Raw genomic sequence first — 26,125 nt, forward strand, 5'->3', positions numbered from 1 at the left:
GAGTTCTTTGTATATTTTGGACTTGAATCCCTTATCAGAGATTTTGTGTCCAAATGTCTTTTCCCATTCAGTTGTCTTTTTGTTTTGTTGACTTTTTTTTATTGTGCAGAAACTTTTAAGTTTGATACAGTCTCATTCATTTATTTTTGCTTTTACTTCCCTTACCTTTAAGGTCAAATTCATAAAATGGTCTCTAACACCAAGTGCATGAGTTTAGTATCTATGTTTTCTTCTATGTAATTCATTCTTTCACATTGTATGTTTAGGTCTTTGATCTATTTTGAGTTAATTGTTTTGTATGGTGACACATAGCATCTTAGTCTCATTCTTTGCATACAGCTTTCTAATTTTCCCAGCATCATTTATTAAAGAGGTTTTCTTTTCTCCATTAGGTATTTTTGCCTCCTTCTTTGAAAATTATGTGCCTGTGTATATTTGGATTTCTTTCTGGGCTCTTCATAATTCTATTCTATTGGTCTGTGTATCTGGTCTTTCTTTGTGGGGGGTCTTGTTTTTTGCCAATACCATGCTCTTTGGATTATTCTCACTTTGTAGTATAATTTGAAATCAGGGAGTATGATGCCTCTGGCTTCGTTCTTTTTTCTCAGGATTGCTTTGGCTGTTTGGGGCCTCTTTTGGTTTGATTTGTCTCATATGAACTTTATTATGTTCAGGTACTTTAATTCTATATCTATTTTATTGAGTGTTTTAGTCATAAACTGATGTACCTAGTCAAATGCTTTTTGTGCATCTATTAATATAGACATATGGCTTTTATCCTTTATTTTTTTAATGCAGTGTATCACATTGATCAGTTTGCATATGTGGGTATAATGCTTTTTTAAACATTATATCATGAACACTTTCATGTCACTAAATATTCTTCAAGAGATGATTTGAACATTTTAATTTTTCACTATCATAAAGTATGCCCTGATTAACATTTTATACATAAAATACTGTTTATCTCTGTTTATTTTTTAAACTCCTCAGTGAAACTACTGTGTAAAAATTTATATAAACTTTTTTATGATTCTTGATATATGTTGCCAAATTGTGCTTTTAAAATATGATAGCTATCTTTTCCTGCCCATAATTGTGGTTTCCTACTTTGCGGGGACTGAAAAGAGGCAGACCTCTTATTCATAACTGACATGAAGAGTCAACCATATCCACTCATTTGCAGCTGAGATACCCTTATTTCACCTTCGTTGTTAATTTATGCTTTCATTGGTTCCTGTGGTCACTTATTTTTCATTTCACTCCTCAAAGAGGGTTCCCTCTCAATCCAATTAGGACATCACTGTGTGCAGAAACCTGAGCCAGGCACCAGGTGTGCTGAGGGGATCAGTCGTTCATGGTCTTCCCACATGGTGGCCCATCAGAAGTGGGTACCATGAGGATGCATTTCTGATCATATTTCTGCGGGGAACCTAAATTAAAAAAAACTCTTCTATATTAATACTAATGACAACTGTCTTTACAGATCTTACCTTTCTCCAGCATACACATTGTGTAGCTAAAGTGTATATGGATTTCTTTCACTATTTACTAACATGATAAGCCCAAAACACATCCCTTTGATAAGCAATGAATCCCACATTTAGCATTTGCTTTTGTTACATACAGTGTGCTGGAATTGTAAATGAACTGTATGTGTGTGTGTGTGTGTGTTTAAAAAACAGGGCAATTTAGCAGTGATCAGTTCTATGAGAGGGCAATAGAATTATTAACTGTGTTCATTTCCTTAATGTTTTCCAAACTTTCTATCATAAGCATTTATCTATGTGTAGAGTGCTTACTAACCTTCAATAATACCTGAATATACATATGTTGGATTAATTTGTTATGTTGGTTTGGTGTCTGACTTTTTTATCTTTTAAATTATGTATTTTTCAGTGTGCTCTATGGAAATAAAATCACGGAACTCCCAAAAAGTTTATTTGAAGGATTATTTTCCTTACAGCTACTGTAAGTAATTGATTGTTTCTGATCTGTTGAACCAAATATTATATCTTAGTCAGTGTCCCATCTCATATTTTCATGGAAGCTTCAGAAAAGTTCAATCCAAAATGACATAGTTTAATGAAATGGAAAAGATTAGCCTAGCAGAGCGAACATTGTTGATGGTTATTTATTTGAAGACACCCTACTCTGAAGTTGTCCCAAAACCTTTCTGTCCACACTGACATCCTCTCTACTCTGTTGTTTAAAGCTTTTACAACCCCTGTCCTCTGCAAAACTTCTCTGGTTTGATTTAACAGTAGTTGGGAAGGAAAGAGACATAGCATTATGTTTATCTGCCTTTGTGCAAAGAAGATGCAAGAGTGACACCCTGGAATAACATCCCCCACATAACGATGGTATACCCACCGGAGGCCAGAACACAGCAGCAACACTCAAACTAATCTTCAGTAAGAGGTTCATCTGAAAATCCCTGGATTATATCTTTAAAGACCACTCTGCTTAGACAATAGCTACTTCTCCTTTGCCTGAAAAGAACTATTTACTATACTTATTTATACAACTAAGACTTGACCCCAGATGTTTTAACAAATGCTTATATGAAAACGAAATGGGAAAAATATGCCAGTATTAAGATTGTGATGGTTGGATCTTCAGATTCGGTCCCAATCTCCAAACACATGTAGAAGCACCTCATGTACGGCACGTACTGGCCTCGCTGCTGTGGCTGCCAAGATGAGTATGATGTAATGACTTCTCTCAACTGGGTCCTGGTCAGCCTGCTTTAAAATTCTTCAATTTCTGATTTCACTTGTATGTGGAATCCAAAGAAGAATATAAACGAACAAACAAAACAAAATCAGACTCATAGATGCAGAGAACGGACTGACGGACGTCAGAGGGGAGGGGGCGTGCAGAACTGGGTGAGAAAGGTGAAGGGATTGAAAGCTACAGACTGGTGGTTGCAGAACAGCCATGGGGGTGTAAGTACAGCACAGGGAATGCAGTCGATCACATTGCAATAACTGTGTACTGCGCCAGGTGGGGACTGGAAATACCAGGGGATCACCTTATAAAATATGTGATTGTCTTTAACAACTATGCTGTAAACCAGAAACTAGTGCAAATTAATATTGAGTATAAACTGTAATCGAAAAAATAATTTTAATAGAAATATCATTAACATAAACAATTTTAACTTAGAATGTTATTTTCTCTTTCAAGTATATGCATTTTGGGGGGGTGTTGATGTTTATATCATTTATTTGGTAAAAAAAATTATTCCTAATTCCACAAACTTTCCAAATATAGATATTTTTAATTACTTGATAAATGTATGTTCATAATTATATTCTATTATTCATGTTTTAAATTTTCCATCACTGTCCAGGAACACACTTTATATCACACCTGGTTTTTACACGCACACCCACACAAATGAAGCAAATTGTTAACCAGACAGCACTGGCCTTCCCTGTGCCGCCTGCTGTCCATTCCTTCTCCATTCACTGGCTCCAACAAACCAAGGAGCCAAGACAGATGCTGATCTTTGTTACCTAATGACTTTCTTTGGGTTTCTAATGATTTGTTAACCCTTGCAACAGAGTTAGCAAACATCGTTTCTGATCTTGTATACGATGCTTCTCTGTACATTCCCTCAGCCTCATGTTTTATCGCTGTCCTAAGGCCCTATCTTAAGCCTGCCCGAGCTGAAGAGACATCATAGTCTCTTTACAGCTTGCTGAGAACTTGGTTAAGCATCTGAGATCTGCTTGAATGAACGTAGTATTTTGGGGGAGCTGTAGGTAAATGGGAGGAACTAAATAAATTAGTGTCCAATGCTTTTTTCCACCTGATTTTTGGACCACATACATGTAAAGTAGAAAATGCTCAGAAAAGCACCTTCCGTTGTCCTCCAGGGCCCCACCTTTTTCTTGCTCTGGAGGTTCTCTGCTCCAACTCCTTCTTCCTGTGGGCAGCTGATGAATTAGAGAGTGAGGTCCATGGAATGTGTGTCGTAGAGGAGTGGGATTCATCAGTCCATCCTCCTCAAACCAGGTCTCTTAGCTTTCAAGAAAGTGTTGGGTAGAACACAGAGAAGGCCAACACTTCAGCTCCTGGAAGGGAATAGAGAGAAAAGAGTGCAGCGAGGAAAACCACCATGAGGAAGGCATAACTCCACACATGCATGGAACACCTGAAAAAGCCAGCAAGTGAAACAGAAATGCCTCCTGTTAATTAGAGATTCTCGCGGCCAAAGGGAAAACATTTTCGGAGTGTCGGATAATAGGGCACACAGACTCAAACTGCAGAGTGCATATGTATTTTTTGAGCCACGAAATATTTGTTACAGTCCTAAGTATCAAAGCACTGAGCTACACGTTGATAGGGAAAAAGAAATATCAAGGAAATTGCCTGCCCACGGAAGACGAAACTGTTTGGGCAAAGCGGGCCTCCGTGCACTGGGTGACAAGACTAGGTCTTACTGGCACGTGAACAGACTCCCTTGTGGTCGGTGCGAGAACTCTGGGGCTCGCTGGGCTTCTCGGCAGCCTGGGCATCCGGGCAGTACGGAGTTAGGTGGGTTTTGTGTGGGATCTGCCCGGTGTGCTGCTTACCCGCTCACCGAATCCCCCTGCCAGCCCCCAAGCTGCTGTCAATCGCCCCAAATTCTAAAAGACCAATTCCGCGTTTACACGAGAGAAATGAAAGGAAAGGAAAATCATGACACCTACGGAGCATCTTCTCGGCGCCAGGTGCATTATTGGAATTATTGAATTCAGTTTCTCACACATTCGTTACTGCCAATTCACAACAGCGAAGACGATAAACTCAATAAATACTTAGTTGACTGATTTAAAAAAGACTAAGCAACACTAAGTAACTTCCTTGAAACCTAGGGGAAGGATACTTTAGTTGGACAGAAGACATGTTACAGAAAAGAAGGCCTTTCTGTGAGGCCTTGATAGGCTGGAGGTTTGAGAACAGTGGAGAGTAGGGCACATATATCCCCAAAGGTGAGTCCAAAGGAATGAAGCTCAGACACAGTCCTGAGTCACCTATGAGGATGATGCTTGCCAATGGACGATCTATAAGCCACCATTCTACAAAGCGTTGATGTAGAATACCGATACACATGTAAGAAAAAAAAATGAGTTTCTGGCCTGTTGTGTTAAACCAACTTAAACAGGCATTTATAATGCAAAATGAGGGCCTTTAAAATGGTAATGTACTGTATCCTTTTCCAACAGGACTATCCTGTCTTCATGTAAGAGCAAGTGTTTATTGAGCACCTAATACATGCTAGGCACCTGGGAAACATCAGGGGACAACATAGTCAAATATCTCTGTTGTCTGGAGCTGATGCCCTTGGGAAGAGGGACATGCAAATGACAGTCAACAAGAACAGAATAAATAAGTAACTCACATCTAAGAAGTGGAAAGTTGTACTTAATGAAATACAAAAAGTAGATCAGCGTAAATGAATTGAGAATGCTAGGGGCTGGGGAGGGGCAAACGGGCTGACAGGATGGAAGAGGGTGGTCAGGGTAGGCTGGACTGAGATGGCGAGATCTGAACAGACTCAGGGAAGCGAGGTAGTCACCCAGGCAGACATCTGGGAGAGCACTCCAAACAGAGAAGAGAGTCTAGCAAGGAGGCGTCTGTGGCTGGAGCTGAAACAGCCCAGAGGAGAGAACTTGGAGGCTGCAGAGTTCAGGAGGGGGCACTAAGGATCTTACTGGGTGGCATTGGCTCGTGTCAATAGGACTTTGACTTTGCTCAGAGCGAAGTGGGAGTTGTTGCAGGGTTTGGAGAGAGGGGTGATGCGACGGGTCTGGGTCTCAGAAGATGCGCGCTGTCTTCTGTTTTGGGGATAGACTGCACGTCTCATTCATAGAACAGTTCAAGGGACTAAGGTTTCATGGCCCTTTTTTCCCCTTTTATTTCATCCTTGACAGCAGAGGCTGTGTCTCACCCACCCTTGCTTACTGCGCTACCTCTATGCCTTCTGGAGAATTTGTTTAATTATTTTTATTAAATAAATGCATAAATACCACTAGCTTTAGGCATACCTCAGACCACATGCACCTTGCTTTATCTGGTATAACCCCAAATCTGCAGCTCGGGACACCTGAATCACGACAGTACACATGTCAGTGTGGAGGACGGAAGAAACGTGTTTCTTGGTTGGGTTTTCTCAAGGACAGAACCTCGAAGGTAAGGGCCGGAGATGCCCCACGTTAATTCCACAACTCTTTGACCAAACAGATTATTGAATGCCAACAAGATCAACTGCCTCCGGGTAGACGCCTTCCAGGACCTGCACAACTTGAACCTTCTCTCCTTATATGACAACAAGCTGCAGACCATCGCGAAGGGGACCTTCTCACCTCTCCGAGCCATTCAGACCATGTACGTAGATGCACTTTGGATCGCACTTGATGTCTGTTGTTTGCGCTCTGAACTTGAGAGTTGAGTTGCTTGCAAGTCCTGTATAAAAAAGTTGTTCTGTGTGTGTTCCTGAAAGGCATTTGGCCCAGAACCCCTTTATTTGTGACTGCCATCTCAAGTGGCTGGCGGATTATCTGCACACCAACCCCATCGAGACCAGTGGGGCCCGCTGCACCAGCCCCCGGCGTCTGGCCAACAAAAGAATCGGGCAGATCAAAAGCAAGAAGTTTCGTTGTTCAGGTAATTCCCCACCTCACATGACATTTCCCCTGTGTTACCAAAACAGTGGGTACGGGACACCTGGAGACGTCTGGCCTTTGCCTGAACTACCAAAACATTATGCAACCATATTTCTTTGTCTTCGATACCTAAAGAAAAAATAAAGAGGACCGTAAAAACAATTCATATAGGCCTCCTATGGGTAACATTTTTTTTACACTATATGAAGCAGAAGAAATAGGCTACTGGCCAAGAAAAAAAATGATGCATGGTTACTTCATACTGTATTCCCAGGGTGCCAACGTAACAGGGGCCTTTCAGTTAACTCACAATGCCTTTTAAGCCTGTTAAGTCTCATATTTGTGGTATTATTCTCCATTGAGAAACTTAAGGTAATTAATCATGTTTTCATTGCTTCAGGAAATGAACTGAGACTTGGTTACGTGATTTGCTCAGGCTGAGAAGTAGGGGGAAAATCTCCTGATCCCTAACTGAATGCTGTTTTCTCGTTTTTGCATTCTCTTATTTGGAATAGGACCGTGAGGCTACATTTTTTTTTCCCAAAAGGCCATCTTTTAACATATTGGGAATATTACATTTATTTATAGATAGCTAACCATAGATGCATTGTATTAATTTTAAATAGAAAGCTTACTTCATTGAAACTTACAGTTTGCTTTGGTCTAATCTTTTCTACTTTCTTATGATAAAATACATTCTGTAGGGTTTGAGTAGTATGCTACCTAACTATCCGAGGCCGATCTCTCCTTCGGCCTTTAATTCATACTAAAAAGCTAATATCAAGACAAAGCTGGTTATTGTCCCTGGTTCTAGATGTGTTTACTACTCACCGTACATGATTCTACTTCAGCCCCTGCTGAAAATATACATTTTCACTTAATTATCGGTGGTAACTTTAGTCCATTCTTAATCTCATATAACTCATATCTCTGCTTGCTGACATTCAGGTGCATATTCTATGTTTTTTTTCTCTTTTTTATTTAGCTAAAGAACAGTATTTCATTCCAGGTAGGTTTGCTTGGTAGTAGGACTAACTACAGATACCCTCTCCTCGCCTTATAAAATGTAGCTTCTAAACCTTTGACATGCATGCTTCTGAAAGTCCAGCGGGTACTGCGTAGATAGAGGACTTCCACGTAGAGCTGTTTCCCGATCACCTGACCTTTGCATGCAGCTTCCGATGTTAAATATAGATACATAGTATTAAACTCCCACCTTTTATCTCCCCCCCTCTCTCTTACTCTGGCACATTGTCTAAAACTTCTCCCAGTAGAGCTAAAATGTTTGAACCTATGGTTTTCTACTGAAATCACTTTCTCTCCTTACGTTATGTATCTGACCTGTTGACCTGTTTTTAAAATGTGGCTTCCGAGCTGGTTTTAAAGACAGAGAACTTTCTGCCGTCAAAGAGCTAGTTCTCCATGAAATCAGCGACAAGCGCACAGTTGTGACTTTCGGTCGTGGGGTTTCTGTATTTATTGGTTTTGTATTTATGTGAAAAGAGTGTCCCTTCATTTTCTCTTGACTTTGCTTATTGCTGCTTTACTTTTTTATACAAAAGCAGCAGCTTCCTGCTGATTGACACGCAGGTGTACTTTCTCTGTGACTCAAGCAACGTACCTGCCCTCCAGGAGTCAGGGTGTAGCTCCGTAAGCACAGCATGGACATCCACCCGAAAAGCATCCGAAGGTCATGGGCACTAGGTGCCTTGAATAATTTAGGCCAGTGAATGCAGTGTTCTTAGAGAAGTAGTCAAAATGTTTCAGCACTACTCTCTTAACGCTATCAAGGCTGAAGATTCTAGAACTAGCTCTTTGAAACATGTTTCTTTGCCTATTTTCTTCTTGCTTGCCAATTGTGTAAAATGCCTCTTGTTTGTTTTAAACCATTATAATTAAAAAATATATATGTTGAGTAGTGATTGATTGACCATATTTACTATGTTCTGGTATATTCTAGGCTATGATATATTTTTACATTTATAAAGAAAGATACTTTCTGTAGTGTTAGGTATAAAATCATACCTGTTTTTTAAAGAACTCTGGGTTTGGTCTTCTTTTTAAGGAGACAGGTGTTGCTTGCCATTCTTGAGTAATGATTTGAATAATGTTATGCATTTAACAGATTTTGTTTTATTACCTATTTTGAGTTTGAGCGATCAATAATTTTTTACTTATCACACTGACAGCATAAGAATTAGCATGTCAAAAAAAGTAACATGTTGAATAGAGGTTGATTGTTAACCTTATTTTTACCCAAGTATTAGGTAGAAAGTTATCTGATAGCTATTACTTATCCAGCAAAAGATCTGTTCCAAACATGAAAACACCTATAGGATAAAACAGTATTACTTAAACCCCCAAATTATAGCAGTTAATGTAATTATTAGCAAATTATTTATCTGTTACATTTAAATATAGTTCATTGTTTCATATTGCATTATATTTTAAATACTCATTTATTACATAGTACATTATTTTAAATATAATTCATTAATAATTTAGACATCAATATTTTCAATTCACCAAATAAAGAACAAAAGTTGGGTTGTTGTCATAAATTCTACTGCACTTTTGCCCACTTATTGACAGCAGCCAAAATAGGTTTTAGAAAATACCTTTTACATCAGATATCATGGCTTAATTGTCAGTTTATGGTCATTCAGTTTATGTTATTTAAGACAATAATTATAGAAGTCAGGACTCAGAAGAATCTTTGGCCCTACTCTCCCTTTCCTTCGAGAGTTTAACGAAATTTGAGCATAGCTGAAGAATCACAATATAATAAGAGTCATTGTCATTATATAGAAGGTGAATTACTCTCAATGTAACATACCTAGTGTACCTGTTACTTACACTTAGTTCCCAGTATTTTCCCACTTTAATTTTAACACAAAAGCTTAAACCACAATACAGAAGATTTTCAATAAATGCCATGGCATTAATTTCCAAATGTATTGAAACTGTTATGTTAGCTTTGCACGCTTTTTATCTGATTCCATTTTAACGGAATGGCATTATTTATAAATTGGAAAGGTGATTAAAAAGCATGTGAGCCACAACCTAAGGATTAATCCAAACGTGCTAATGATAATCCTTGAAGATCTACATGATTAATTTTTCACTTAATTTTACATGTTTATTTGCCTACCACCATTCCATCTGGCATTCTAGCTATCACAGTGATAACTCAAAAGAAAATCCATCTGGCAGAGAGTTCATCTTTTAAGGGAATTGACCAGAACTTAATTGGTGCCATGCATCTTGGGTGCCATTGCTTTTCCTATAAGAACACTATGCTTCAAAAAATTATTATAAAAGTTTACAAAGCATGACGATTCCCAGCCTTCCATACCATTACCCAATAATTGCCACAGTAGGGAAAAAAGAAAGAGACCTTTAGTTTTACATATATATATACATGCCTATTAATCGTAATTGGGATTGCTGTCTTTCTTTCCTCCTTGGTGATCTTTACTTTTACAGGCGTTCACCATGTGGGCTGTAAGTAAAGTGTCTGATCTGAAACATAATGTCCCCCCTTTTCAATCCTGGTTGTTATCTACCTTCTTCCAGTCTCGGTCTTTTGCGCCTTTTTTTTTTTTATATTTTTTCCCAAGAAGAAACCACAGATCTCTTGAGCTTCTCTGTTGTCCTTGTAGCTCACGTCCAACTTCTCCCTGGAGGTTGCTCCCGAAAGCTGCTGTTTCCATTCTGCAGTTCTGAGGAACAGCGGAGGCACCTTTCAGTGTAGCCCCTTCTTTGTGTTTCCAGGAAACCTTCGGTAGTAATACTCTTACTATGGTCATAAACATTCTGCGGGAAGAATGCATGTCATGTAAACAGTATTACGTTTCCAGAACGTCTGTAGCTTCTCTCCTGCTTCCCTTCATCCTTCCTCTCCGTCTTCCCCTTGGCCTAGTGGATGGTGTAGTGATTATGTAGCGAGATTTTCTGTTGTGCTTGATCTAACCATGTGGTTGCCAGGTATGAGTAAAACATGGTTCCGTCAAGCACCATGGAACGTCACGCAGCTTTCTACAGCATGGCAAGCTGCTGAGGCTTAAATCAGGATGTACTGGTCTCTCTTTATAAAAATCAAAATAAAAAAAAAAGAGGGCTTTTTAGGCATTTCTAGAGATTATGTGAGAGGGGGAGAATGATGAAAGACCATAGAAAATTTGAAAACCTGAGTACATCTATTTGCCTTGAAAGCCCTGATTTTAAATGATATCTAGGGATATGTTTATGACTGGATACATTTTAAATTCTTGACTCCGAGAAAAAAAAATAATCTTTTTAACAATGAATAGCCATTGTGTGATTCGCTGTCAAATAGGCTTAGAATGGCTCATAACTGGATCAGCAGAAAGTACAGCTGTGAAAAGCTCATCTCTATTAATGTTTTCCTGTCCTGTGAATCTAGTTACTCTTTTTTTCCAGCAAATTCCAAGCCCTTGTTTTAACCCTCTCCTGACATCCATTGACCAAATGCCCCTCAGTTGTCTCCCTGCTACATAATTTATAGTTATCTTCCTTTTTTCTCCCTACAAAGTGACAGACATTCTAACCTGTGGACTCAGTATCTTTCTGTTTTATTTTTCTTGGCTTGAATCCTCAATAGGTACAGAAGATTATCGATCAAAGTTAAGTGGGGACTGCTTTGCAGACCTGGCTTGCCCTGAAAAGTGCCGCTGTGAGGGAACCACGGTCGATTGCTCCAATCAGAAACTCACCAAAATCCCAGACCACATTCCCCAGTACACTGCAGAGCTGTAAGTCCCTCGTCCTATGAAACCCAGGGTGGGAGGGAGGAGACAGGAGCATCAAAGCGTCGGGATTTTGGTCTTGCCCTTTTATTCTGAATTGTTACATCAATCTTAGTAAATACACATTGACGTAACTCTTCTGTGCACAAGGATCTTTGAAAGGCTATCTTACTTCACCGTCCTGGCCCAAGATACAATCACAGAAATGGAGTTAGCACTTAGTCATGCTACGAATAATAGCATCCACGTGATAGTTGTTTCTTGAGCATTTTATCTGCCAAACCCATTTCTGAACAATTAACAGATTTTTAACATGTGTAGTCTGTAGGGCAACCAAATAAAGTCGTTTGAAAGAATCACCATTTTGAATTTCTGTTCATTGTGAATTCAAAAAGTCTCTTAATATCTGCTCTGCGACCCCGCTGACACGTGGCTGGAAGGATTCGGTGATTATCACGTATTAAAGCACACAGGCCAGCATACCAGGAAGAGCCGAGAGACAGGGTGTGATCAGATGTGTATTTATAGCCCCGACAAAGGGCCTAGCACGTGCTGGGATCGTTCATAGGTGTCGTGTCCATGTATGGTTTGCCTCGGCTGACTTTATTTATAGAAGGGAGACATTTCGTGTCAGTGTTCTAAAACCCAAGAGAAACCTGGTGAGATCTCACCAGTTTCTTTTGGACATTTCAGCCACGTTTATGTCTAGTACCATCTGGTATTTGTCATTATCCACTTCGCAGAGTGGGCTGTCTCTCTGTGCACGTACGATCCGGACTGCATGTTAGCCCCTTCATGACAGGGATCGTGCTTAATAGTTCATCTCCCACGGTGTCTAAACTTGTGCTTGTTACTTAATGAACTTTAAGTAATTTGAATAATTAAAAATAATGTAATGCTTTCAAAGAGATGACAGGAACTAACTACCTGTGATTATAGTGATGGTGTTCTATTCCTGTTAGTTCATAAAGCTATTTCATAACACCAGGACTTTAGAAATGCCTGGAGACCATGCAGTTAAAGCCCCAAACTCCCTTTTTTGTACTCGAGTAGGGAGCCGTGCCTCTTTTCGACACTACTGAAGTGGTCATGCAGATCATCTCTTCCAGCATGATAAGTATGTGAAGTGTGCTTACTTGTCTAATCAAGAGCATTAGAAACTAGCATCTAACTTACTTTTCAGCAGAGGTGATGTTTGTGTCTTAAGAAATTAAGGATTTTTTTAAAAATTAGACAGTTAAAAATTGGCACCTGGAAGAAAATATTCCCAAACCATATATCTGATGAAAGACTTACAACCAGAATGAGTGAATGAAGCATTCTTACAATTCAACAATAAAGTAAAACATAACAATGTACATTATCCAATTAAAAAGTGGTCAGTGTATTTGTATGAACATTTCCCCAGACATACAAATGACCAATGAGCACATGAAAAATTCTCTGTATCATCAGGCATCAGGGAAACAAAAATCAAAACCAGAATGTGGTTAAGAGTATGCACCTACTAGAGTGGCCACTAAACAAACAAACAAACAAACAAACAAAAACAATGACAGGTGAGAGAAGCTGGACCCTTCACAGCCCCGCTGGGACTGTAAAATAATGCAGCCCCTTTGGAATAGAGTGGCTATTTCTGAAAGAGTTTAATGTCTATTTACCATGTGACCCAGCAATTTCACACCTATGTGTATATCCCAAGGAATTGAAAGCACATATCCACAGAAAAACCTGTACACTGGTTTCCTAGCAGCATTATCTATAATAATCAAAAAGTAGAAGCAACCCAGATCTTCATCAGTGGAGCATTTGGCCAGTGAAAGAATGAAGTACTGATGTGTGCTAAACTGGCATGAGCCTTGGAAACATTATGCAAAGTGAAAAAAGCCAGCCACAGAAGGCCACATTGAGTACGATTCCGTTTATGAGAAATGTGCAGGACAGGAAAATGTACAGCATCAGAAAGTAAATTGGTGGTGGCCCAGAACTGAGGGAGTGGGGGATCACACTGAGAGTGACTGCTAATGGGTATGGGATTTCTTTGGGGGTGACAGATATATCCTAGAATTCAGTAGCAAAAATGGTTGCACAATTTTATGAATGTGCTAAAACCCACTGAATTATATACTTTAAAAAGATGAACTTCATGACATATAAATTGTATATCAGTAAAGCCATTAATAAAAAAAAATATGGAGCAAGGGATTAGAAAAACTGGCCTAAAATGTTGTCTTGGAGAGGGGCAGTAGCAGGAAATGAAGTCTGTGATTACCAAATGAGAGCTTGTTTTGATTTTTGATTATTGTTTTTTCTTTACTGTGTGCTTCTCCTATATTTTATTTTGATCATTAAAATTTGAGTGAAATGGGAAAACTTTCAGTACAGTTGTCCCTGCATCTTCTCGGGCTCTCCATCTGCAAATTTAAACAAACTTGGATAGAAAATATTTTTTAAGCCATCTTGTTGCTGACATGTACTATGTAGTTAGGCCTATGATGGTGGGCCTGTACTGAACATGGAACATGGGCAGACATTTATTAGGGCATTATTTTCTAAAACAATAGAATATAACATCTATTTACATAGCATTTACTTTGCATTAGGTATTATAAGTAATCTAGAGATGATTTAAAGCATGTGGGAAGATGTGTGTAGGTTATATACAAACTCTGCATCATTTCATAGAATGAGCTTGAGCATCCCTGGATTTGGGTATCCAAGGAGGGTCCTGGAAGTAATCCCCTATGGACACTGAGGGACAACTGTATTTTCCTTGCATCTTCTGTGAGGTGTGTCCTATAGCTTGCTTTAGGATAATCATCAAATGATGTTATAATTCCACCTGAGAAATAAAATTGTATACCTTCCTGACTCAGACAAGAAACGTTTCTGTCTCTTTTTCTAGGCGTCTCAATAATAATGAATTCACGGTGTTGGAAGCTACAGGAATCTTCAAGAAACTTCCTCAGTTGCGTAAAATGTAAGCCGTGCATTAGCCATCTTTGTACATTTCTGTCGTGTTTCGTTGTGTTTTTTCCCGTCCCTTTGCAGTTTCATTCAGAGTATTTGGAAACCGGAAAAACATAAAAGGTCCCGAAAGTTTTCCATACAGTGCCTACCTGTGGCACGATTTAGGGTCATCTCTGAGAGGAACCTGAGTAATTGGGTCTCTTCTGTGTGTTCCAGTGATGCCAACCTCATTTCTGTGGCTGAGCGCTGGCGTCTCGCTGTGCCTCAGACAGCTGGCCTGTTGGGCGGCCGCAGTGGGAACCCAGCATCTAAGCACTTTAGAGATGGGCTCAGTAATGCCTTGCAACTTCCTCCACTATCCCACAAACCAAGCTGTTATTTCTCTTGCAGCACACTCATGTCAACTGTTTGACTTTTTGCTTCATTAAACTTTCATTAGGAGATAGTCAAAATTAATGATTGCTAAACGGGCTTGATAGCTCAACTGTGGTACTACACATTCACAACTCATATTTCAAACTACTTTTGTAAGCTCAGCAGTTTCAGCAACACTCGAGACAGTCCTCCACCCCGCTCAAGAGGAAGGAGGGAGCGGGGAGGGAGAGGCAGGACAGAGGCCAAGAGTGTAAGGCCCAGGGAGCACCCTCCGCGTATGAGGAAACATCAGGAGGGGGAAAGGGGCATTTTTCTGTGGTATCTGTGCTTTTCTATGTGAACCTGGCCCGTGGTCATAGACTGTAAGAGGCCGAAAAGACATAAACTACTTCTCTGCACTTGACCTCCATATTACGTACTGCCTCCCAAAGAGTTTCCACTCGCTTAATTGTCCTCCTTTTTCTCTGATACAGACTGCTCTTTCTTCTTAGCTATAAGATGCCTTTCCATTGAATCCATATTTATTGAGCAGCTATATTGTGTGCAATGCTCTGCGAGGAATAAAATGACACTCCTAGTCTTGGGTTAGCAGTGAGAAACAAAGTACAGACAGTTACGTTGGTGGTTTGGGCACATTGCTACATAAATCTCACTGGCAACAAACTCCTGATCGAATATACTTCTGATGCTGTCTAAATGCTCACACACTTTAGTTCATTCTTCTTCTCTCTGCCCAGTTGCCTTCTTTTAGTCATTAATTCACTCAACACTTTCGATCAGGGGCATTTCTTTGAAAACTTCCTTATTCAGTTTTGTGGCAAACAAAGATGGATGCAACTCAATACCCGCCCTCAAGAACTTCATACTCCTGGGGACCCATTCAGATTATTTTGACAATAACCAATTTAACCAGATTATTTTGAAAATAACTGGTATTTTTCACCATGAACATTGCCCTTAGTATTATCGTCACATTGACTTGACGGAATCAGGAGGTGGTGTCTCTTCCGAGCCCTGGGAATCTGGGCAGAGGGGAGCTTGGCAACGGCGGGAGGGTATCCCGTAGAGGAAGGGGATCGCACATGGCTCAGTGTCCTCACTGTCGGGAAGAAACCGTTTAAAATCTGTGTCTCAACCATTTTTATTTAGCAACTTTAGCAACAACAAGATCACAGACATTGAAGAGGGAGCATTCGAAGGAGCCTCTGGAGTGAATGAAATACTGCTCACGAGTAATCGCTTGGAAAACGTGCAGCACAAGATGTTCAAGGGGCTGGAAAGTCTCAAAACCTTGTAAGTGTTCTTGTCTGCAGTGTGATTCTTCTGCCACAGGACTGCACTTCACTGGCGGTTATGATCCTGGAGAGAGAGAGGGGTTGGACATTCTGATCTTCCTCACCCCCCCAGCCAGCCACCAGCCATCTCTCTCTCTTTCCCTCTCTCTCTCTCTCTCTTTCCCTCTCTCTGTCTCTCTTTCCCTCTCTCTCTCTCTCTCTCTCTCCCCCCCTCACACACACACACACACACACACACACACACACTCTTCTGAATGCAGACAGTCTCTTACTCTAATACCGCTGACTTCACCATGTTGCTTGCAAAAGAGCAGAAGGGTCTCTCCCCGCTGCAATTCCACAGCAACAAAAACACCAGAGCACCTTTGCTTCACTGCTTGGAGAGATTTGGCTCCTCTGATCTGCCTCAGCATGATCATTCCTTTCCCTTTCCCTCAAACCCCTCCATCGAAAACTCTGTCCTGGCCCTGCGCAACTAGCTTCCGAGTCCTCTCCACGCCCTGTGGCAGGAGAGCAGCTTACCTGGCTATCACCTTTGTCTGCGCCTGCAAGGTCTCAGTGCGAACGGGACTGATGGGTGTTGGAACCTTTGCTATGAATTTCAAAGCAGGCACGCTAAGAGGATGTCTGCTTCCTTGCTTAGGGGTTGTGAGGTTGGGAAAAAATAAATTCTATGTGTTTCCAGAAGGTGGTTGGCCAAGGAGGATGGGAATGGAGTGACTAGCAAGGACAACACTCTGAGTTATTGGATTTTCCTACACAGCACATAGGTACTTTTTGTTATCTCCAAAGTATATAATTACGTTTGACGAAAGTGGTGGCCTGAAACTTGGAAGAGACACAAAGTAAACTCTGAGGCCTTTGGAAGACACAAAGGAAAACTGTCCCCAAACAGCAGCCCCCAGCGATGGCAGTGGAGGAGCCCTGGCCCCACTACCCCCCACGACCCTCATCCTCTCCCTCAGCCTTCAGCCCTCAGTCCTCAGCCTCAACCAGGGGACCGGGGGCCTGGGGAGTCCCTGGCCTGCCCTTTATCAGATGCGAAGGGAGCGAGCAGGCAGGGAGGGGGTGTCACTAGCACCCCAAATTCAAATCCCACTGAAAAGCCTCTGCCCGGGGAAGTACGCATGTGTTCCCTGAGGAGTAGCCTGGAACCTGTCCAGGTGGACCCCTCTCGTGCGCTGTTCGGAGCCCCTTCAACATGTTATGCAAATATTCCCTCAGACTTTTGTCTAGGAGGTAATGAGTGTGTAGAAGGAAGGAGGAGAAGTTGTTCCACAGGTCACTGGCTGCATGTACTGCCGCCCTCGCTCCCCACCCCCAAGCTGTCTCCGGTAACTCAGCCAAACTAAATCTTGCAACAAGCAGAATCCTTCCTGCTTAGACAATAGTGGAGGGGACTCCTTGTTACTGGAAGTTTCTCCTTGACTGGGCAGGAGGGGGGTGGCAGCGAGTGGGGAACCTGTAACCCCAACTGCATTCGTCTGCCTTGGGCTGCCGTAAGGAGAAACCACAGGCAGGATGACGTAGCAGGATTGCGTTTTCTCACCCTTCTGGGGCCTCTCAGTGCGAGATCAAGGTGCTGAGAGGGCTGGTTTCTGGTGAGGGCTCTTTTTCTGGGGCTTCAGCGCGCCATCTTTTCATGGTGTCCTAACTTCCCTCCAGGTGCAGGGAGGGAGAACTCTAGTGTCCCTTTCTCTTCTTACAAGGACACCATTCCTGTCACATTAGGGCCCCGCCCATAAGCCTTCACTCCACCTTAATGACTTCCCTAAATGCCCAGTCTCCAGTGCAGTCACATCAGGTGTTAGGGCTTGGACAACGTGTGCAATTCAGAGGGACACAGTTCCATGCCTAACACCATGCCAAAAGGTTTAGCCAAGTATTTCTTCTGACTGGTTTCATTCACGGGACTCCGGACTCTGCCCGAGATGGGTTCTCTACATTCATTTTCCCCTTTATCATATTCTTAGCGATGTGTTTGTGCCTCTTACGTTTTGGCGCCTGAGGCAGACACCCAGCTGGCTCTCAGCTTGATCCCACTGTTATCGGAACAAGCGTAAGAGGGCATGGAGAGCCAAGCTCGGGCAGTCAAAGGCCTGAAGTCGCTTTATCCAGACACATGTAGTCCTCCACGTGGGGACGTCCAGCTTGGAACTCTGAAGATCTTGACAGGACACCCCAGCTGTCCCTAAACTTCATCCCAGATCGCAGGCGAAATGTGGTGCATAGGTGTGCTTACAGAGTTTTGTGGTGACAGAAGGCAAAGCTTTCTCTAACTTCTCCAGGGATTCGTGAGTCCCACAAAATTAAGACCTAGTGCTCTTGATTGTTTATGGCAAAGGCTAGTGCTGGTGGGAGTCCTTTTTTGTGGCACGTTTGTCCCGTGGCATAAAATGATGTCTCAGGCAGGCGGCATCATCCTTTCTTCTTTATCTGTGACCTAGCAGGATGCAGAGGTTGATATTTCTTATTTAATAGAGGGCGGTCTAGAGGTTTAAAGGAGCACTTTGTTGTTGATTTATTGTGCCTCTCTTTTTTACATCCTGCAGTCTTCAACTAGGGTAGTCAATTCATGTTTAGAAAAATTAAGGAAAAGAAATTAAATTTTTAGCAATTCTGAGTAAGGTTTATGGCAGCCAGTTATTTTGACGGGGATTTTTAGATCTTTTTGTTGTTTTTCTGAGCCCTGCAAATAAAGAGTTTAGACAAGCCTCAAGGACTGAACCCAGACTACGGCAGTGTTGCCAAAATGACCAGTTAATGTGTGACAATGTTAATTGACAATGACAATGTTCATTGTATGAATGGCAATGATGACAAAAAAAGAAAGAAAGAAAAAAGACGGTCAGGATTTTTTTAAGGAGAAGCCCCATTTCGACCTCCCTGTTATCAACTGAGATCTTTAACTCCGGCTTCTTTTGAAGCTCTGAATTTAAAACAGTGAAACAGTTTTCATAAATAAAATAATTTGTGCAGGCTCTGTGGACGCACGGTCAAGTCTGACTCCCACAGCCGACGCTGGCATTGACTTGGCCTGCAAGTCCCTGAGATGCCCTTCGTCGCTGTTCATCTGTTCTGGTTATTGATTCTCCTCTGCCTCCCTTCTGCTCCCCCTCCAATGCAACACTGCGGTGAATGCACAAATCACAGGGCGTCAAGGGCTTAGAGAGCTGTAGGTGAATGGGGGCATTATGTAATCATGCAAACAAAACGATAACATCAAAGGGAAGCATTCTACCCTCATCCGATGGGGTTGGAGATCCACGGGCTGGGCTCTCCTTGCTTTTTGTAGCTGAGAGCAATCACTGACAACTCCAAGCATTTTACTTTTGCAGAAGGTTCTTGGTGCATAGCCACAGCGATTCCTAATGTCTAAAAAACATTCGGAGAACAGTAATGAATGCTACAAAGTTGCAGAGAGGAATTATTTGGGTCCAAAGATAGGCACAATTGATTGCCTGATGCTTTATCTCCATAACAATGTTCTCTTTTCTCCCCCTCAGGATGTTGAGGAGTAATCGAATAAGCTGTGTAGGGAATGACAGCTTCATAGGACTGAGTTCTGTGCGTCTGCTCTCTTTATACGATAATCAAATCACTACAGTCGCACCAGGGGCCTTTGACACTCTCCATTCTTTATCTACTCTGTGAGTACGGAAGTCAGTCTTCATCTGTGTATTCCTTGAGCCACTGTATTACATTTATTACTTGCATCGATAGCATTTTAATGCATTATTAGGCATTTCATAGAAACGTGATCAAGGATTCAGGTATTTTTTAAAAGACAAATTTGTTCATGTTACATTATTTTAACTTTTCGAAAAACGATTACCTACTATCTTATATTAAAGTTAAACAAAAATCGTCGTATTTTTCAGCCAGTTCTTTTTTATGAGAATGTCCTGTGGCTTAGTAATTTATACATTTTAATCGTATAACTCGAATGTGCTGCCAGTAAAAGGCATGTTATAGATTGTCCCCAGTGCTCTGGCCGTGAAGTCTCTTCAGTGTATGTAGTGAAGAAACCGAGTTTATAGGGTTGTTGCCACCACGCAATGCTCAGAAGGGTCGCCACGGTGAGGGGCTGCGTCAGGATGACCAGAGCAACAAGAACAGCTGCTCCCTGGGGGAGGGGGTGGTATTTCCTGAGATATCGGGAAAACATTGGAGAAATAGGTTGAGCCTGTCCAGAAGCATATTTTATGTAGACAGTTTGAGAATAAAGAATAATTGTAGGTTAAGACGAAGAGCTCAGAAAGTGTCAAAAAAAAACCTCTCCAAATAATGTATGTCAGTCTATCAGTACCTAAGAAGCAGTGTTTAAAATGCTAAATCTTGTAACTAATTGGATATCCTGGTAATCGTGGCATACTAATCTAACTCAAAAGGTAGTTAGGAATTTAAAAAAAAAAAACACGTTCAACATAGCTCAAGTCACGGAAGAAATCATTTGAGGAAAGCATCCATCCACCAGCAAAGCACTTAATCCTCTTTGCACATAAAATGTGACATATTACACGGGGTGACTAATTTGTGCATATTAAATACGGCATGTTTGCAAATAACAGAATTGTCAATAGGTTTGCGCTGAAGCGGTGCGGTGCCGAAAGTCTGGAGATTTGTAGAACTAAATTCATTTTTATAACTGGCATTTAATCAACTCAGCTGTCAGTTCAGATGGGAAACCTATTCTCTAGAGCAAATAAGGGATGGAAATCTTGAAATGACAAATTAACGAAGTAGCTGTTGTCAGGTTAAACTCAATAATATGAGGTAATCAGCCTTCCTCTATACATGAAGTTATTGCATTATCAGGACAGGGGGGTCTGACAGTGACTCAGATCCCAGACAAGTTTAAATTATCTCTAAATGAGGTGTCTCTCAGGACCCCCTGCATAAGCCCTAAATTGCTGCCTTCACTTTGTATTTTTTGCATGAAATTACTTGAAGCATTCTTGTAGGAAAGTGTCGTTATTTTGTACATTCCACACATAAATCTTTTAGCAAAAAGAAACGCATCTCGTATGTTGTGATTGAGTATGGATCGGGGACTGGAGAGGAATGCGAAGAGCGAGAAGAAACTATTCCGACAGAAATAGTCTGGCTAAGTGGTAGCTCGGGGTTTTGAGGAACAAGCAAGTGCAACCCTGACCTCAACTCTGCATTGTTTGCATGTGGTGCTTAGGAACCTCTTGGCCAATCCTTTCAACTGTAACTGCTACCTGGCGTGGCTGGGAGAATGGCTCAGGAAGAAAAGGATCGTCACAGGCAATCCTCGATGTCAGAAACCCTACTTCCTCAAGGAAATCCCCATCCAGGATGTGGCCATTCAAGACTTCACTTGTGACGACGGTAAGAAAGCCTCTGGGTGGGCCTGGGAATTATTATGCTAAGTGAAACAAGCCAGTCAGAAAGACGGGTACCATATGATCTCACTTATGTGTGGAATCTAATCAACAAAATAATTTAACAAACAAAATAGAAACAGAAGCATAGATACAGAGAATAGACTGACAGCTGTCAGAGGGGAGGGGGGTTGGGGCCTGGGTGAAAAAAGGTGCAGAGATTAAGCAAAAAAAAAATATATATATATACACACACACATATATTTATATATATATGACATATAGACACCAATAACGGTGTGGTAATATCCAGATGGAAGGGGGGTGGGGTGGGGAAAGGTGAAAGTGGGCAAAAGGGGGGAAAATGAGGTAGAAAGGAACTTGACTTTGACTTTGAGGGGTAAGTGCATGGGTAAGTGCATGCATGTTGCAGCGTGCAGATGATGTGTTATGGAGATGCACACTTGAAACCTGTATGGTTTTATTAACCAATGTCACCCCCCAGTTAGTTCAGTAAAAATCAAAGGAATGCCTAACCAAAGCTTGGGTCACCGGGCATCATGGTGAGTGTTCTGGTGCTCTATGAAACGTTATGGTATCAATCCATAAATCCTTCAAGCCCTGTATATCAGTGATCATGTGGCTCAAGATTGGTGCTTGTCGTGTTCACGTCAAAGCGTGGAATCGCTCCTCATGTTGCCAAAACCGCAAATCAGGGTTTTCCTGTGTATCTTTTGGCACTTTAGGAAATGATGACAACAGCTGCTCCCCCCTGTCCCGCTGCCCCACGGAGTGCACCTGCCTGGACACGGTGGTCCGATGCAGCAACAAGGGCTTGAAGGCTTTGCCCAAAGGAATTCCGAGAGATGTCACTGAACTGTAAGGAAGCGCGTCTGTCTTCTTTCTGAGTAATTAATACGTCACACTCCGAGGGAAATGGGCACCAGACAAAAGGTTTTAGAGTCCTGTTTGCAAATGACATTCTATGGGCCTTCGATGCGCATCACCTAAAACCTTAAACAAATAATAGGAAAGCTGGTCCAGATCCCCTTGGGAGATGCTGGTGGGGCGTGTCTCTCTGTTCTTCCCTGCTGGCTTTCGCATGCTGGGGTGCACTGCAAAGCGTCAAGAGAGGATGGTGAAAAATAAGGATGCGCCCATACCTACATGTTCCTACAGCCCCTTTCTCACTGAGTGTCTTGTAAGATGTCCCATCAGTGCGCCTGGGGGGATGCCGCATATTTAGTTTATCTTTGGTGTCTGAGATATTCCATATGGCTAATTATTCTTCACCACCGCATCCCTTAGGAGAATATCTCACCATATGGGATACATTAATGTCTGGGGGGGCGGGGTGGAAAAAGCTGGCATAATCTTTACCTTTAAAAAGAAAAACTGCTCTTTGGATTTGAATCGGAGCCCTTGAGTTGGTAAAGGGTTTGGGGCCAGTGATCTCTGACGTTTTCATTACTGATGTAACCATAAATTACGTGGTCAGCACACACATGTCTAGGTGCCAAGCACCACCCACACCTCCTTAGCTGCCTTGTGCTCTGTTAGGGAATGGAATAAATCAGAGAATAAGCAGCTTAGATAATAATGCGTGCCTACTCTATTCCATTCCCTTGTGTGTATACGGATGGGCAGTGTCCAAATGCTTGACTTGCAACTGAGTCATTTTGCCTCATTGATTTTTGTCTGTAAGGAACCGTATGTCAAAAATGATTTGAGTGCAACCCTAACTCATGCAAATGTGTACCTGTAATCAGTGCAGCTGTGTACAAGTACTCCAGAGGAGCGGCTTTGATAAACTTTTGGCAACATGCAACACAGTTAATGAGGTTTAAGAAGACACTACTTCAGTTTTTAAAAAACTTGTTTCCAAATCATGGGCAGTTCTGTGAATCCTAATTTGGTCCCGAATTGAACACTCAGACAAAAACCGTGTGTGATCTTAGCGTCTGTACCCAAAACGTCCCTCTTAGATCTGAATAGTTACAGAACAATCCGTTTCTCTCTCTTCCTGCCCATCACAGTTGTTAATTAACTATAAGCGCTGCTTTGTGTGTGCATGTGTGTAGTTAAATACTTAATTCTTACTTGAATGTGTGTTTATTTCAGATGACTGCCCTCCCCCCAGAGTTGGGGAGCTAGATGCCCACAGAATACTCTGTGATGCCCATAGAACACTCTGTGATGCCCATAGAATACTCTGTACGCAAAGCACTGATCATGGGGGCCCGCAGCCGAGCACAGGGCTCTCAGCGGGGCACTCCGGCTGTCTTTGCTGCTGACACTTTTCTTGTATTAACTGGCCCCTCCCTTTGTCATTTTACCAGGCTCCCAGTAAATCATTTAGACATATATATATACTTTTTAAAATTTTAACCTTCTTTAATTTCCTTACAAAACTGCATTTGAGAGCCTGCTCAGTTCATGGCCTGTCCGTGCCACCCACGAGTTTCTTCCATCACACGGTCACGTCCTCCTTCTTTTCTCTGCAAAGTTTACAGTGTGATCCTTGCTAAGGAAAGCAGGTTCCGGTGCGGAGGGAATTAGCTCATCTCTTGTGAATGCTAGTGTACCTGCCAGAGAGCTTATTCTTTGACCCATATCCCGTCAGCAGGATTGCTCTGTACAGTAATTTGTATGCATGCATTAGGAACATTCCACGGGCTAATTATATTAAATCATTAAAGCATTTAGCAAAATATTATTAGTAGAAATTTTTAAACAAAAAGTGTCTATTGGTTTTGATCATTTCCCCGTGATTTCCCTGTTAGATTGCTTCACGTGTAAACACCCACAGCACACTTTCTGTATCTTTTTAGCTTTCTCTCAAGAGGTTTTCTGGAATGAAGGGAGAGTGTTGAGGTGTGTGGGGTTAGGCTGCCGTCTAGTGGCTACAAGAAAAATTTAGCTCCAGGAAAGAAGGGAGGGAGGAGTTGAAATACAAAGCCAGAAAATGTGGGTAGGCATGAGGAATCCTAACATGTGCAGGCTCTTAATCAAATATTTATTAGGTACTGTGATCATTTGTGACTATTATACAACTGTTTTCATTTTGAAATAGTTGAAACAGATTGTTATCGTAGGGAGTGTCTCAGCTACTGCTCTATCCAGCACAAGTACTAACCGCAGCCCTGGATCCTGAGCTTGACCACAACACGGGGGCAAGCGGGGTCACGGGCCCAGCATGCCAAAGTGGACTGGGGGCCCGTCTGCACCAGATGACCCAAGTGGATGAAAGACACTTGTGCCCTCCACTAGCTATGTTCTGGGAAAGAACAGCCTTGGGAGGAGACGGAATTTATTCGTGTGTGTTGCGGGGGCGGGGGGGTGGAAGCGGGGTGACATTGTGGATATAACTTGAAGCATTCCTTTACTTTCATGTCTTTCCAGTTAGCCCAAAGCCTTTCTATTCTCTGATTATTCTGCTGATTCCAATCAGAATGGGGAAATTTACTTGTGTGTAGTTATTTTATTATTCCTTTCACATATATATGCTATAATTGTGCACTTGATAAATGTGATTTCCTAAGAAACCCCCTGAAATTAATATCATCAGGCAGATATACAGTGCTCAAAACTATTGTTAAGGTATTATTAACTGAAATCTAATTGTGTTTGAATTCCCAAGTGTCTCCTTCACACCACCCATTGCCGTTTATGAAGTGTGTTGATCCGTGTTAAGGCAGCGAAGAGTAGTCTTGACCTCAGCAGTGAGGTTCTGCCAGCTGTTAATCCCTGTCATGGTGTTAACTCCGCACCAGCACAAGCAAACTGCAGTTTGACCAAAACTGTGGTTATCTGAATGAACCTTCTTGATGACCAGTGTGGTTGGACATGTGTCTATTTTAGCTGGACCACAAAGCACTGGACTCCCCAGGCTCTCCTTGGTTTTAGAATTTAGCGCAGTGATCCACAACAGAATTCTGAGGGACTGGACCAAGTGCGTTCTCCCCTCTTCTTCTCTGAAAGAGCAATCTCAGCTGGGAACACGCCGTCTTCAAGTCAGAATCGCCACGTGCTACCTTGCCTCCACCGAGAGTGAAAAAGTGGGCAACTCTTTTAAAGTACACTGCTGTTACTTTAAAACGAGATAACACTGTTTCCTCGTTTGCAGGTACCTGGATGGGAACCAGTTTACGCTGATTCCTAAGGAACTCTCCAACTACAAACATTTAACACTCATGTAAGTAACGTGTGCTGCGTTTCTGTCTTTGACTTCTTATCCCATTTCACAAAAACGGGGATGGCGAGGGGCAGAGATGCAGTGGGCCTTTCAGATGATATGAATCATTCACCGTGGGCTGCTGCCTCCTAGCTCACTGTGGTTCTGCGTACCGGTTGCTCCTTCATCATGTGTCAGTCGGGCGGAGGCACTCCTGGGTAAAGGTCCTCCTCTTCAAATTACAAATACGATTATGTCCGTGTTTCAGAGAGCTGGAAAAACGCAGCAAGTGGGATAGTTCTGTTCATAATGATTATGGGCTGTTTTGTGACAAACCAAGGAAAGAAAGATAGAAAACAGTATTTGTATTCTTGACTTTAAGCAAACGTTGGTAGATGGTAGTAGATTTACTGAAAATATAAATCTAGCTTACTAGGTTTAATTCTCTTATATAATAAATTATGGATTCCGTTATGGGCTTCCTGGATTCAGATTCATTTTTGTAGCCCATATTTACTTACACTGTATCTAAGAAGAC

The 26,125-nt window shown here is 41.8% G+C and overlaps 1 protein-coding gene across 13 annotated transcripts in view; it reads left to right on the plus strand.

Moving 5' to 3' along the window:
- Window positions 1-26,125, plus strand: part of SLIT2 (slit guidance ligand 2) — a 329,343-nt gene that overhangs the window by 235,767 nt on the left and 67,451 nt on the right. For 5 of the 13 annotated variants that reach the window (XM_036019209.1, XM_036019239.1, XM_036019216.1 and 2 more), the window contains 12 exons: window positions 1,900-1,971; window positions 6,235-6,378; window positions 6,494-6,657; window positions 7,642-7,665; window positions 10,143-10,160; window positions 11,281-11,431; window positions 14,331-14,405; window positions 15,920-16,063; window positions 19,572-19,715; window positions 21,254-21,420; window positions 22,160-22,292; window positions 25,540-25,608. In XM_036019209.1, coding sequence (XP_035875102.1) covers window positions 1,900-1,971; window positions 6,235-6,378; window positions 6,494-6,657; window positions 7,642-7,665; window positions 10,143-10,160; window positions 11,281-11,431; window positions 14,331-14,405; window positions 15,920-16,063; window positions 19,572-19,715; window positions 21,254-21,420; window positions 22,160-22,292; window positions 25,540-25,608 — 1,305 coding nt within the window. The remainder of the gene's footprint in view (window positions 1-1,899; window positions 1,972-6,234; window positions 6,379-6,493; window positions 6,658-7,641; window positions 7,666-10,142; window positions 10,161-11,280; window positions 11,432-14,330; window positions 14,406-15,919; window positions 16,064-19,571; window positions 19,716-21,253; window positions 21,421-22,159; window positions 22,293-25,539; window positions 25,609-26,125) is intronic. The other 8 variants (XM_036019222.1, XM_036019248.1, XM_036019233.1 and 5 more) reach the window with 2 other exon arrangements.

This window comes from Phyllostomus discolor, chromosome 1 (genome assembly GCF_004126475.2).
Source record: "Phyllostomus discolor isolate MPI-MPIP mPhyDis1 chromosome 1, mPhyDis1.pri.v3, whole genome shotgun sequence".
NCBI classification, from domain to species: Eukaryota; Metazoa; Chordata; class Mammalia; order Chiroptera; family Phyllostomidae; genus Phyllostomus; species Phyllostomus discolor.